This window comes from Aspergillus costaricaensis (genome assembly GCF_003184835.1).
Source record: "Aspergillus costaricaensis CBS 115574 unplaced genomic scaffold BO79scaffold_25, whole genome shotgun sequence".
Lineage (NCBI taxonomy): Eukaryota > Fungi > Ascomycota > Eurotiomycetes > Eurotiales > Aspergillaceae > Aspergillus > Aspergillus costaricensis.
This window is the reverse complement of record NW_020291825.1, coordinates 307,654-320,846: the sequence shown is the minus strand read 5'-3', so window position 1 is coordinate 320,846 and position 13,193 is coordinate 307,654. Positions and strand designations below refer to the sequence as shown.

The following is a 13,193-nucleotide window of genomic DNA, read 5'->3' as shown; positions in this document are numbered from 1 at the left end:
GAGCCAGCAATAATGAATGAGATGGTAAATTATGGAGAAGAAGAGACATGCGCGAATCCATGGCCTCAAGCTGGTGATGGCTGGGGAAGAAAGGACCAGGAGAGAGAGAATACGAGCAGGACCGCGGTAAGATTTCAGCGGCTAACTGGTGTCAGAGAATGACGATGCTCATCATTCCAAGACAGGCCTGCAAGTGGTTGTCGAATGGCAAGAGGGGAGGGCCACAGATTGGCGCTGATTGACTGATTGCTGATGCTGATGCTGATGCCGACGAGAAAGTGGCTGGGTCGCTGGCGGAGATAAAATAGCGAATGGATTTTTCCCCAGTCAGAAAGAAGTGACTGATCAGAAGTAGTAGTGGCAGTACGACCCTTGGGATGCTTCCAGGCTCAGGAGGTCAATTTGATCGTGACACGACACAATTACGCATCAACAGAGTCTCTATACAAATTAAAAAGGACTCCATCGCACCCTCCCGACTAATTAAAGACGATCTCATTGTGAAACGAGAGGCGCAATACAAATTGAAGCTGCCGGGTTTTCCTTCCCGAACCACCGGCGCGTGCCATTTTTAGAACAACGTTCCTTCGCTGCTGGTTTTCTGGTTGGTGTCGGATCAGCGTTGGGAGTTGTGTTCAATTGATTTGCTCGAGACGCCTCTGTATCTAGCTTTAAGTTCAGTCAGCTTATTTGCCCAAGGAAAATTAAGCTCACTTATCATCGCCAGGGTCACTGAGCAGTGAGCACCAGGGATGGGGCTGTCATTAGACTCACTACGGAGTACCCCATCGGAATAAAGTCCTCCCGGGTCAATTACTAGTACTTTATTAAAGTAGACTAGACTACTCCGTAGTTAGTCTGGTCTTGTTATGGAGTCTCCTCCTGAATCCTGACCCACTCCTCATCTACACCATATTGATGTAGATAGCCGATCTCGCTTTCAGGGCAACAGATTCCCTGCTATCTTCCATCATGCCCAAAACACGACGACTCCTTCGAAGGGAAATTACTTATGCATCCGCCAAGGAGGAGGAACATAATATACTTCATCAGCTGTCTTACTATGACAAGCAGAATAAGTTCTTTGCTCATCTCAGTGCTCACCAGAGCTGGATCAAAGGCGTTGTCGCACATCATCTCAACTTAAGCTCTCCAGATGCTTGTCAGGTGTCCAAGGTGGAAGATTGGTTACATGGTAGCTTCAACGTTTGTATCCCCATCACTGCCAGCAGTCGAGGTGCAAAGCCCATGGTTCTTCGACTTCCTCTCCCATACAGGATTGGCGAGGATTTTATGCCAGGGAATGGAGATGAGAAGGTTAGATGCGAGGCAGGGACTTATGCATGGCTCCAAGAGAATTGTCCGGATGTGCCAATTCCAGAATTGTATGGATTTGGCCTTTCGACCGGTGAAGCTGTACTAAGATCAATGCACTGTTTCCCCCTACCCAGCTAACTTATTCCAGTTCACTCACGCTGAAAAACTGCCGCTTCTACACAGGTGGATTCATGCGATCCGCTGTCGCGTTCTCTCATGGCTAGGCTGCCAAACCCCGTCTACATATGTTCCGCACCACGTCAAAGGCGAGCAGGCCATTCACTCCAGCTATCTACTTCTCGAATACATCCTACCAAGCCGGGGAAGTATGCTGTCGAACACGTGGGCAGATAGGCAACACGATGTTAAACTGCGAACAACCTTTTTCCGCAGTATTTCCCGCATTCTCTTGAGCATTAGCCAAGTTCCGGTTCCTAGAATTGGCTCGTTTGTTATCGACCACAGAGGGTATCTGGTCCTAGCAAATCGGCCACTTTCGATTGAAATTCAACAGCTTGAGAATGAACAAATACCGACTGGCATACATCGTGATTATACATACTCAACTGTTGACTCGTATGTGTCAGATGTCCTCTCATTCCATGATAATCGCTTCCTGTTTCAGCCAAATGCAGTGAATGACCTTGGAGACTCTGTGTTCCAGCTGTCCTCACTTTCTGCGATGAGAACAATATCTAAATCATTCTTTAAGAGGGAACTTGGCCGAGGGCCTTTTGTTCTCTCTCTAACAGATCTTCATCAGAGCAACATATTTGTCGATGATGACTGGAATGTAACTTGTCTGTTGGACTTGGAGTGGGCTTGCTCTTTGCCAATTGAGATGATTAGGCCCTTTCATTGGCTAACCAATTTGGGCGTCGATCAGCTGGTGCCAGCTGAGTACGACAAAGTCCGGACAGAATTTATGGACGCTCTAAAAATCGAGGAGAAAGCATTGTTGACATCAAACCATGACTCGCCCCTTCTATCAGACATTATGGATAGGACGTGGGCAACAGGGACATTTTGGTATACATTGGCTCTCTCCAGCCCCTCTGGTCTTTTCACTATTTTTCAGCGACATATACGACCGCTATTTTGCGCAAATAATCTCGAAGAATTCCATTTGATCATGCCCTTTCTGTGGGGAAGGAATGTGGGCCGTATCGCATATCAGAAGGTATCTGACAAGGAGGAGTACGACAGGAAACTTGAACAGGAGTTTAAGGATGAGGATGAGCTCCAGACATCATTCCCTGCTGATAGGAGTTCCTAGGATGGCCCTTGGTTTCTATTCCCTTCCTGTTGGAGATCGGCCTGGAAAGCTCCTGCTAACGCTCGCAGTCCTCTATCTACCTGGTTTTTCTCGCGCTTCTCCCGAGCGGCTGCACCTGAAGAGCTGAGTTGCTGGAGAGTTTTGACATCGGACTTGATTCCGACTATTGCCTCTTCTCCCTTGCTTTGATCTGGTGAAGCGTTGTCGGCCATCTGGAGGGGTCTTTGCTGGTTTTGTTTTCTACTTCGTAATTAGCGTGTGTGATTTGTGCCGCCCAGCTTTCCTCTCACATCTGTTTCGAGATGCACAAAAGTGACAGGGAATGCCCTGACATCCAAATTTTATAGATCCTGCAACCATTAAGTGATACACTTCGTACCGTGAGACTTGCAGCTTAGAGAGAGTATTTAATGGAACAATTATTCTAAACAATCTAACCGTACAAACAACTTCCCCTCTTTATAGCTGCTCATGATCCTTAGGTAGTCTACCCCGCCCCCGATAAAGCTTTGCTGGCAAAGGTAGATGATTGGTTTATGCTCTGCGCGCAGGCCGCATAGTAAAGCCTGATCTTACACCAGTACCAGTCGGGGCTCCTGTCTATTTGGTGGTCAAAGTGAAGTCTAGATTCCTTACTAGGCGAGTTCCCAAAAGGGACAAAGACGAAGACGTTTAGTTCTCATGTAGGGTAAATAAAAAGACCACTAACAAAAATATTATCCGCCTGACGTACCCAGTACGACGCCATTAATTAGTCTCCCAGTTAGTAGTATTCCCTCACCAGCTCCATTCCTGTTAGTCTCGGGGCGTACAAACTACTACACCAAGTCAAGGATGATCCCATCCACAATTTTCACAGCCAAACCCTCACCCAAATTATTACGCAAGCTCCACTCCCTCGTTCAATTAGGCCTCCCCATTTCACAAAGTGCTCAATCATGATTCTCATCGGAGATAATCCAAGAGCCAACCGTATCCACTTATCCATCCCACTCGCTATCCCGGACTTAAACCAATTTTACCTCCGGCAACCCCGAACCTGCCTGGCTAAACCCACTACGCCATGCCATGGAACCTCGAACTCTACCTTCCCACATCAACTGACAGCAACACATAAGCAACCAGTTCCCCGCTCCTGCTAAAGCTTATCTTTCTGGCAGGTCGATCCTAGGTATCAACCTACTCGACACTATCCGCCTCATATCGAGAAAGACCATAGCAGAACCTAACACACACCTCAACTACCACTACGTCATATAGATATATATTATCATCATCATGTCCTGTCCCGACTGCTTCAGCGGCCACGTGCACGAGGACACTACGCCCAGAGGAACAGTCACCACCTTGCATGGCCTGAATGCATATGTGACGGAACCGACGTCCACAGAATCTCCCATCAAGGGAATCATCATCATCATTCCGGATGCGTTTGGGTGGGAGTTCGTCAATAATCGTATTCTGGCCGATCATTATGCCGATAAGGGAGGGTATAAGGTGTATTTGCCTGAATTCATGAATGGTATGTTTACTCCTGATCATTGATGCTCATGTGGATATGTACTAAATATATATACTGGATAACCAGGACACGCCGCCCCAGTCTGGTCCCTAAACACCCTATCTGCCATAATGAAGACCTCATCCATCATGGACTGGATCACGAAACCGTAAGTCCCACATATCTCTCTACCTAGCACAACTACAATGCAATTCTCACAACGTATACTACGATGCAGCTACCACATCGCCTGCGCCATGTACGCCATGATCCCCTTCCTATACCACACCAAATTTACCACCTCCTGGCCCACCGTCAAGACATTCTTCACCGCCGTACGGCGCAACGAAGGCGCCAACCTCCCCATCGCAGCTGCAGGATTCTGCTGGGGCGGGTTACACACCGTGTACCTCGCGCACGACAAAGAAGAAGACAAAGTAGACGGCAAACCCCTAATTGATGCCGGTTTCACCGGCCATCCCAGCAATCTGAAGATCCCCGCGGATATCGAGAAGATCAAGATCCCCGTGAGCTTTGCAATGGCAGAGCTGGATAATATGGTGAAAATGCCGCAGATTAAGCAGATTGAGAAAGCCGTCGGAGAGAGGGATGTGGGGGAGGTGAAGATCTACTACGGGGCTGGACATGGGTTTTGTGTGCGTGCGGATGTGATGGTTAAGGATGTGAGGGCGCAGGCTGAGGAGGCGGAGGATCAGGCGATTGCGTGGTTTCAGAAGCAGTTTGCGAGGGTGTCTTATTGATTTACTATCCTTCCTTTAATTATTGTGGGGAGCGTGCTCTATTCTTCTCCCTCTCTCCCTCATACCCCCATTTCATCCATCCACCTCAGAATCCTCCTCCTCCTCCTCAATCAAAGCCCTTAATTTCCCACCCTGCCGCCGAGCAAGCACCTTATACTTCCCCGCTTCCACCACACGACCCTTGTCAATCACAATAACATTATCCGCAATCTCCATCATATCCCTTGCATGCGTAATGATAAGGACAGTAAGGCCCTTTCGCGTCGCGACCAACCTCTGCACGGTCCGTCGAATGATCTGAGCGTTATTCGGATCAAGGCTGGACGTGGCTTCATCCAGGATAAGAAGCTGTGGCTGTCGCACCAACGCCCGTGCAATTACCAGCCGTTGCGCTTGTCCCCCGGACATACCGGCCCCGCCGTCGCCTATCATGGTGAAGTAGCCCTTGGGCAGGGATGAGATGAATTCGTCGATCCCGGCTGCTTCTGCTGCGGCGCGGATGTGGAACATTGTGCGGAGCGGGGAGTCGTCTTCGAGGCCGTAGCTGATGTTGTCTGCTACTGTGCCGGGGAAGATGGAGGGTCGTTGGGAGACGATGGTGATGAGGGAGCGGAGGGTTGGGGTGTGGATGCGTTGGAGGTCGATTCCGTTTAGGGATATAGGGGAGGTTCTGTTTGTGGTGGTGGGGGCTTCGTAGAGGTTCAGGAGTAAGGATGCTATTGTGGATTTGCCGGAGCCTGATCGGCCTACGATTGCTGTGCTTTGGTTTCGGGGGATGGTGATGCATATGTCGCGTAGGACGTGTGCGTCTGGGCGGGATGGATAGCGGAAGTTTAGGTTGGTGATCTTTACTGGTGCGGCTGTGGTGATTTTGAGGGTGCCCCGGTGTTCGTGGGATGCGCCGCGTGGAAGGTGTGCTAGGCGTAGGACTTGGTTGGCCATTATGTGGGAGACGCTGATCTGGGGGACTAAAGGGGTGTTAGCTGTGGGCGTGGGTAATGGTTGTCGGGTAGGTGGCTCACTCCAGGAAAGTACTGTGCTTGCGTAGCCGATGCTGAAGAGAAGGACGGAGAAGACTGTCATGAGGCTGGTGACTGTGAACTCGAGCGATGATACGAGAACTGCTCCGTAATAGAAGATCAGGCCTGCGCAGGTCAGATATGCGAGAGTTTCAAGGGTTCCATATACAGCTGCTTACTGCTGACGAATATGATCATGGACTCTACCAATCCAAAGAGAAAACCGGTATAGACAGCTTTCTTCACCCCAAGAATCATACACAGTGCCGCGGCCTTCATATGCTTCTTGTGGAAGTAAGGCTCAAGGGTCAATGTGCGGACGGTGCGAATCTGCGAGAACGTCTCGATGAATATCTCCGACGCTGTCGTTTTGACCCCAGTGCAACGTCTCTCCCATATTCCGGTTGTCTTTTCGAGCCCTCTAGTGATAACGTAGATGACTGGTCCGCAAGCCACAGCCACGAGAGTCAATTTCCAACAAACAGCCATGCACCATATGATAGCGACCACGGTGACTGAAGTAGCCACCAGGACGTAGCCACCAAAATGACCGACCAGATTTCGCATCTCCTCAGCACTGTGGTTGAGGGACGAGGTGAGTTGGGAAGGTTCATTTCCTGCTTCTTCAAACCATTTTCGTGGCTGGTCAAGAATGTGATGGAAGCCTCTTTTACGGAGGCGATCAACCCACGCCTGGCCACATAGCTCCAGAAGATAATGCATCAGAAATGATATAATGCCGTCACCTACGGCGATCCCTAGAACTATCAGTGACCATGTTGAGGCTTTGGCTTGCTTGTTGTAAAACGTTTCAAGGAGCTTCGACAGGCAATAAGAAAACAGAGGAGTCGCCATCGAATGGCCCAAGGTGCTGAAACATCCAAGCAAAAGAAGTAGTTTTTGGCCTCGAGTTAGGTTAGGAAGTATGGTCAGCATGATCCGCCCCAATGACATGCTTTCTTGCGGCGCGAGGCGTGCTGCATTCTTAAAAGGCCGCTTACTTCGATGCTTCGATCTCGCTCTATTGATCTCATTGACGACATCATTCACAGGAAGTATACTCTGTCTGAACCGGTTGGACTGGAAGTTCGTATCATCGGCATGGACGGTATTGAGCTCGAACATCTGCATTCCAATCGACTCACGACGTGGTCTGAACCTTTGAGTGTCTGCAGATTGACGAATGCTCTGTATGCTTCTTTTGTAGCCGTGGATAGCATAAGAATGCTGTGCAAGCTCGCTGTTTCGAGAAAACGAATCAGGGCTTGGACCGCGTGTACTCTCAATTGAGGACCTTGAAGAATCACTGGAGTATCGATTAGAAGAACTGTGGGCAACACCATGCTCACTTTCCTCACGATGAAGTTTGTCCGAGGTAGCAAAACACGTATTGCTCTCCTCCAATTCATGTCTGTAGCCAGCTTGAATAACCGAGCCTTGGTCCATGATGTAGGCAAAGTCATGATCCATGATTTGCGACATATCATGTGTGATGATGATAGTTGTTTTCCCTCGACGCCATTCCCGGATAGCTTTCGTTATCTCGACGCGGTTGGTGGCATCAAGGGCACTCGTAGGCTCATCCATTATCAATATAGGCGTATCCCTTAGCCGCGCCCTTGCAATCGCCACTCTTTGCTTTTGACCACCGCTTAGGAAATCACCACCGTGACCCACACAAGTGTCGATTCCCTTGGGTAGATCGTCTATTGTGCTTTGTAACCTTGCAAGATCGATACACTCACGTACATCAACCTTGCTGAGTCCTTCATAGTTGCGACTACCAAAGGCGATGTTCATGAAGATAGATTCGTTGAACAGAACGCTTCGCTGCTCCAGCAAAGTAATATTGTTCCTTATCCAGTCGATGCTCAGAGATTGGATGGGGGCCCCATCTATCAGAATCTCCCCGGATAGTGGTAAGTAGAAGCGTGTGAGCAGCTGTCCAAGCGTGCTTTTTCCAGATCCACTTCTGCCAATAACAAAGGTTGTCTCTCCGGCGGGAAAGAAGAAGCTTGTCGACTTCAGAACCGGTCTGTTCGGTTGCGCTGGATAAGCAAAGGAGACCTGATAGACGCATCATAAGTTCAATGTACCACTCAACTATTCCACGGGTGTCGTCAAACTTACATTGCTGACCTCGATATCGCCTTCGCAAAACTTCGGGTAAACGGAACCCCTTCCATCCCCTCGAACAGTATCCTCTGACTCCGAGCTCAAAGTGTGGATTAGAGAAAGGGCTGCATCCTTTCCTTTTGCTAGGACGACAATTTGTGGCATGAGAAATTCCATTGACTGGGCAGCTGCTAAGCAAGCCCAGAATGTCCTGAGCACCTCTCCTGCTGAAATCTCACCGGAGGTAGCCAAAGAGCTCCCATACCAAAAGCCCTGCACGAACATTCCGAAAGTCATCAGTCGCAATATGGATATTTGTAGTGAGATTAAACGCGCGCGTTTGAGATAATGTATAGCGGCATTGTCAACGCTGCTTATGAAGTTTCGGATCTCGGTGTCTTGCCCGTTGAAAGACTTGACGCTGTCGATTGATGAAGTAGCATTGTCGACTATCAGCGATAGATGACCCAGCTCTGTCTTCTGTGCCTCCATACAAGAGTTTGTCTTGGTAGATAGGAAGGAGAGAGCGGCTGAGAGGAAGGGGATTCCCGCCAAAGTGACCAGAGTAAGGTTCCAGGAGGTGAAGAATGCTAGGGCTAGAGAGAAAATGGCTCGAAAACTGTACTGCAAAGCGAGGCCGAGAGGTTGCGATGTTGCTTTCTGTAGGTCTTCGATTTGCCTGGAAGATCGCGTCAGCTAGGATAGTGGCATACAAGAGTGCGACATACCCCTGGAGTGAAGATAGAAAGACCCTCGTGCCATCCGGCTGCGTTTCGAACCATTCCTGACTCTTCTGTAAAAGCCTTTCGAAGAGCTTGGTGCGAGCATTCGCAACCTGAAATTCTCCGAATATCACGAATAGAATGAAATAAACACTATTGCAAACCCAATTGATAGCTCCAAGTCCAACTAACTGGACAGCGTATTTGCTGATCTGTGGCGTTAGGTCCTGTTTTGCAACTTTTCCTCCACCGAACAGTGTGAACGTATTGAATATCTCGCCCAAGAGTACGGAAAATATGGGAACCGAAAGACTAGAAATGGCCGTAAATGTAAATCCTCCTATGAGCACCGGAAGATGTTTCGTTGTTGTGAAGCTGAACAGCGACATCCACCTCGGTTTCCGATGTATGAAGCGCCTGGCGCCAGCAAGGAAGGCCGCCATGATGAACTATACAGGCTGACCAGGGCGGGAGATCTTCAGTTGAGCATTTGGTCTTCGGCTCCAATATTTAGGTGTCGTATAAGAAGACATGATGATGGTAGGAAAGTATAAAGTGCTAGGGCGTCATATAGAAAAACATAAGCGAATGATGAACACCCAACAAACAAACAGGCGTCCAAGTACTTCTTAGCATAATCATCAGAACAAAGAGCTACGTTCGTTTTCATATTAGCCCATCTGGCCGGATATCAAGCACTTTCCATATGCGGGCATATTGTAGATGAAAAGAACAATGGGTTGCGTTGCCATTGTTCTCGGGTACACATGAAAAATTAAGTGGGTCAACCACACGTCTTTCTATCCATCACTGCATTCCAAAGCATCGATTCAGCTCGTTATATGTACAGGTATCCACTCCGGTAGTAGCACCCTAGGGCGCCCTGTCGAGGGGCTATCCCCACTCTTTTATAGGGTCATATACGCTATGCTGGACCACCCGGATGAGACCTATGGGCCATGGTAGTAAATGATGGCTGTCGAACTCAAGAACTTGAGTTACTGCATAGTCTCGAGACGCTAGCAAAGCAAGGACGGTAAAGGCCCGGATGAACCATTCCGTCTAGCCGCCGTTCCTGCACGGCCCAGATAAGAAGCGCAGCTTCACATCTATTTGTTGGCCTTCTGCGCGCGCTCGTAGATCCAGTCGTTAAGACCAGCACGGTTTCTGATCCATGTATGAGTATCCAATTGTTTCCAGTTCTTATTGAAGCGGAAAGACTCACCTAGCGATCTCGACGGCGTAGAACTGCATACGCATGGCTATCCTTCTGTTAGCTAGCGTTCCACCCCCCAGACAAGCCACACAGCCATGTATCACTTACCGAAGATCGTGGTATCTCTGTCGTATTCGACCTTGGGGCTAGCACGCAGCATGGTACCGAAGTTGAAGTCCTCGATAATCTTCTCATACTGGTTGATCCAGTTACGCCACTTCTCCTTGCCCTCCTTGCTCTTCATCTTGTCTTCATCGAGCGTCTCGGCAGGGTCGAAGTCGGGGAATTCCTTCTGGAAAGACTCGAGGATCTCGTCGTCCATCTTGGTCAGGCGGAGTTTCGAGCCGGGGACCTTCTCCAGAATCGACCAATAAGTCATCAGATGTTCGACGGCTGCATATAATCGTGAGTCATGGGACGAATTCGAATAAGAGATGTCCGGACCAACCCTTAACGGCAAACTGCTTCTCCATCTGCATGAAAGGTCAGCATTCTCGGTCGGAATTCTGAATAGGCAATCTAGGCGCAAAAGTGACATACATCCTCGAAGTTCTCCGCCGTCTCTGGATCAAAAGGCTTCGACATCTTGGCGGTTGTGTGGGCGGTAAATAATTACACAAGAAGCAGACAATATCAAAAGAAGAGTGTAAAGGTAGAAAAATGTTCTATTCGCTGGCTAACAGTCAGAGTAGTCGAAAAGGAATCGAAAAGTGAGTTGCCCCGCGCCCGACTTCTTTTTCCCGCAGGCGGAGAGATTTTTGCGCCGCCGCCCTTCAACCCCGCCGCTCGCGATTGGGCCGTACGTCATTTACAGATCTTAAAAACACCACCAGGCATTAAGAGTCCGGACTATGTACGCTCTAGTTCATCTACGTTATTAGCATGAATAATTTTCACTCAGATCCTCTATTTCGGCCTGCGAATCTATTCAGTTTGCTATCTAGATTGCTCGCTGTCTGAGAAATGCCATGTCCGGCTAACTAATCTGCCTCTGCCGCTTATTAATTGCATAGCAATCCACAGCGATGCTAGATCATACTGGAAAGATCCAGAAATGGCGGACGAACGCAAACGCCACTCAATGCTCTTCTGACAAACAGTCTTCAATCCAATCAGGGTTGACATACTGATTCATAGCGTATGAATTCATCGAGATCAAACAAAGGTAAAGAATCTCTTATCGGCGGCGAACAGAGATTAGACTATGGTACAGGGAAGCAATGTAGGGAAACGAAGAATAGCATGATGTCTAATCACTGTCGTCGGAGTCGGGCAACTCTTCGAAACGTCCTTCATGGAGGGCGCGCGTGACAGGGTTCTCCACCTGAAGAATGCCGTTCGCTCTGGCTCTGTTATGTTACTCAGCATTTATTAGTGCAGGTGGAGAAAGGGTGAGGCTTACCGCTCAAACAACACAAATAGCCTCTCTGCCTCTCTTTCTTTCTCCTCTTTGGTCATAGGAGGGCCCTCGTCCTTCTTCTCTGCAGCCCACTTCTGGCCAGTAATAGGGTTGACATCTGGATCAAAACCGTTCGGGTTGGTTGCGAATGCTTCGCCTGCCGTCTTAGGGATTTCCATGCCGCGAGAAGCTAGTAGTCCTGCAGCGAACCCATATCCGATATTCTTTGTCAGATTTTCGGCGTCTTTGCCGGAGAGCACAAACATAAGCTCGGAAATAGCAGTCTTCAGATTAGGATAGGGCGTGGTCGATAGATTGAGTAACTTCGATGAGAGCGTGTCTGATTGTCCAATTGGACGGCTTCTATCATTTTCTTCGGGTAGAAGAAGCCATTGCATATATTTGCGGGGGCCGTCTGGGGCCATCTCATGAATAACCACGAGTGTATGGAACAGGGGTATAGCCTTGGTCTCCAGCTCGTCAGGACCGTATGCGGACACAGCTTGATCCAAGATGTTGATCAGCTTGTCGACATTGCAGTTCTGGTTGAAGGTCGGGAAAAGGGGGCTACTCTCGAAGACTTTGCCCTTTTTGTTTTCCAGATCGAGCGTGGACAGGCAGTTCAGAAGATAGCTGAGGAGGCCTTCCAGAGGCTTTGGAGGGATATCGATGCGGTTGATAATCTTAAAGATGTGAGGGATCGAAGCCGAGAATGTCGCGGCCAAATCAGAATAGATCTTAGAAACATTGAAAATGAGTTTCAAGGTATCAGTAAGGGCCAACTCGTCCATCTGCGACAGAGACTTTTTGCCAGACTTGGGAAATTGTTTAGCGTGTCGAACGATTTGCTGGGTTCAGTCAGCTTCTAACATAGTTCGGTTTGGGCAAGACACGCATTAGCTTACGTAGTTGACATTTTCACCCAGAGAGTGATGTCTGATGAGATTTTCAAAGTCCATTGTGGTGTCATAGGTAGACAGGAACAAGATCCGACTGATCACCATCTCATCCTCCGAGGAATCACACTGAATGAAGGTCAACTTCTGCACGAGCTGGTTGAAATAGTGAATGGGCATACCTTGAGCCTCTCAGCTAATTTACCTCCGTAGCCTGTGTCTACAAACAGCTGGCGCATCGATCCATCTAAGAGGAGGGCGTTTGCGACGCAGCGTAGAGCGGCACGACGCACATCCGGGGTATCCCCATCAACACCATATCTGGCTAATAATTCTATCCCCTCTTTAGAGTAGATAGGATGAGCATAGCTGGGGTTGGTCCCGTGCTGTCTCAACTCCAGGAGTGTCTGCACGCGTTCTAAGGCACGCAGGTGACGAGGTCAGACCGGTACATTTTACATTCCCTGTGTACTTACCCTTCGAAGTGAGAGACTTCGCCTCGAGGTCCGTTTTGAGAGAGCCCAGTAGTTTAGTGACTCGCTGCAGCTTCTCTAGTCGCTTGTTAATTGAGGTCTATACAATGAAGTGGCTTGTACATACCTGGGCCTTGGAGCGGCCTGAAATCCATGGTCAACTTTTGCTTAGCGCAATTCTATGCGCCGGAAGTGAAGTGTGTCAAGGGGTAACTGCTGGCTTGCAATAGCCGTCTTACGGGGCGCGGTGAACCCCTACTAGTCTGTTCAGAAAGTCCCACTTAGCTTGGGCTTGATCAAGTTGCAGCGAAAGCGGGTCTCCGCGTTTAAAGACAGAGTAGTTGGAGAGGCGAAAGCCAGTCCAGAGGTTATGGGTTGATCTGGGGTATCTTTCTTCGCCGATGGGCTGTAGTGAATTCCAGTGCTGGAGGCAGCGCAACGGATAAGGATAGGAGCTAATGTTGCGCTGATGAATAGAGATCCGCAGCGCAATAAAGC

The 13,193-nt window shown here is 49.0% G+C and overlaps 5 protein-coding genes across 5 annotated transcripts; 2 read left to right on the top strand and 3 right to left on the bottom strand.

Moving 5' to 3' along the window:
* The first annotated feature begins 881 nt into the window (after nucleotides 1-881).
* On the top strand, nucleotides 882-2,742 carry BO79DRAFT_36764 (uncharacterized protein). The gene is made up of 3 exons (XM_025689135.1): nucleotides 882-1,416; nucleotides 1,466-2,604; nucleotides 2,662-2,742. Exons 1-2 carry the CDS (start codon nucleotides 973-975, stop codon nucleotides 2,591-2,593), a joined length of 1,572 nt encoding a protein of 523 aa, XP_025537338.1. The 5' UTR covers nucleotides 882-972; the 3' UTR covers nucleotides 2,594-2,604; nucleotides 2,662-2,742.
* A 961-nt stretch (nucleotides 2,743-3,703) lies between these two features.
* On the top strand, nucleotides 3,704-4,855 carry BO79DRAFT_270630 (dienelactone hydrolase family protein; the record flags this gene model as incomplete). Its single annotated transcript, XM_025687299.1, has 3 exons — nucleotides 3,704-4,115; nucleotides 4,182-4,263; nucleotides 4,333-4,855. Exons 1-3 carry the CDS (start codon nucleotides 3,872-3,874, stop codon nucleotides 4,853-4,855), a joined length of 849 nt encoding a protein of 282 aa, XP_025537337.1. The 5' UTR covers nucleotides 3,704-3,871.
* Nucleotides 4,856-4,927: 72 nt separating this feature from the next.
* Nucleotides 4,928-9,154, bottom strand: BO79DRAFT_270628 (ABC transporter ATP-binding protein; the record flags this gene model as incomplete). Its single annotated transcript, XM_025687298.1, has 5 exons — nucleotides 4,928-5,823; nucleotides 5,878-6,000; nucleotides 6,054-7,941; nucleotides 7,987-8,668; nucleotides 8,718-9,154. 5 exons carry the CDS (start codon nucleotides 9,152-9,154, stop codon nucleotides 4,928-4,930), a joined length of 4,026 nt encoding a protein of 1,341 aa, XP_025537336.1.
* Nucleotides 9,155-9,423: 269 nt separating this feature from the next.
* Nucleotides 9,424-10,640, bottom strand: BO79DRAFT_177388 (polysaccharide biosynthesis domain-containing protein). Its single transcript, XM_025679922.1, has 5 exons — nucleotides 10,468-10,640; nucleotides 10,376-10,400; nucleotides 10,036-10,320; nucleotides 9,937-9,973; nucleotides 9,424-9,878 (listed from the first exon to the last, which is right to left on the bottom strand). The coding sequence occupies exons 1-5, from the start codon at nucleotides 10,510-10,512 to the stop codon at nucleotides 9,821-9,823; spliced, it is 450 nt and encodes a 149-aa protein (XP_025537335.1). The 5' UTR covers nucleotides 10,513-10,640; the 3' UTR covers nucleotides 9,424-9,820.
* Nucleotides 10,641-10,867: 227 nt separating this feature from the next.
* Nucleotides 10,868-12,863, bottom strand: BO79DRAFT_199118 (synembryn). The gene is made up of 6 exons (XM_025681396.1): nucleotides 12,823-12,863; nucleotides 12,699-12,773; nucleotides 12,405-12,640; nucleotides 12,232-12,351; nucleotides 11,330-12,174; nucleotides 10,868-11,276 (listed from the first exon to the last, which is right to left on the bottom strand). Exons 1-6 carry the CDS (start codon nucleotides 12,848-12,850, stop codon nucleotides 11,177-11,179), a joined length of 1,404 nt encoding a protein of 467 aa, XP_025537334.1. The 5' UTR covers nucleotides 12,851-12,863; the 3' UTR covers nucleotides 10,868-11,176.
* Between the last annotated feature and the right edge of the window lie 330 nt (nucleotides 12,864-13,193).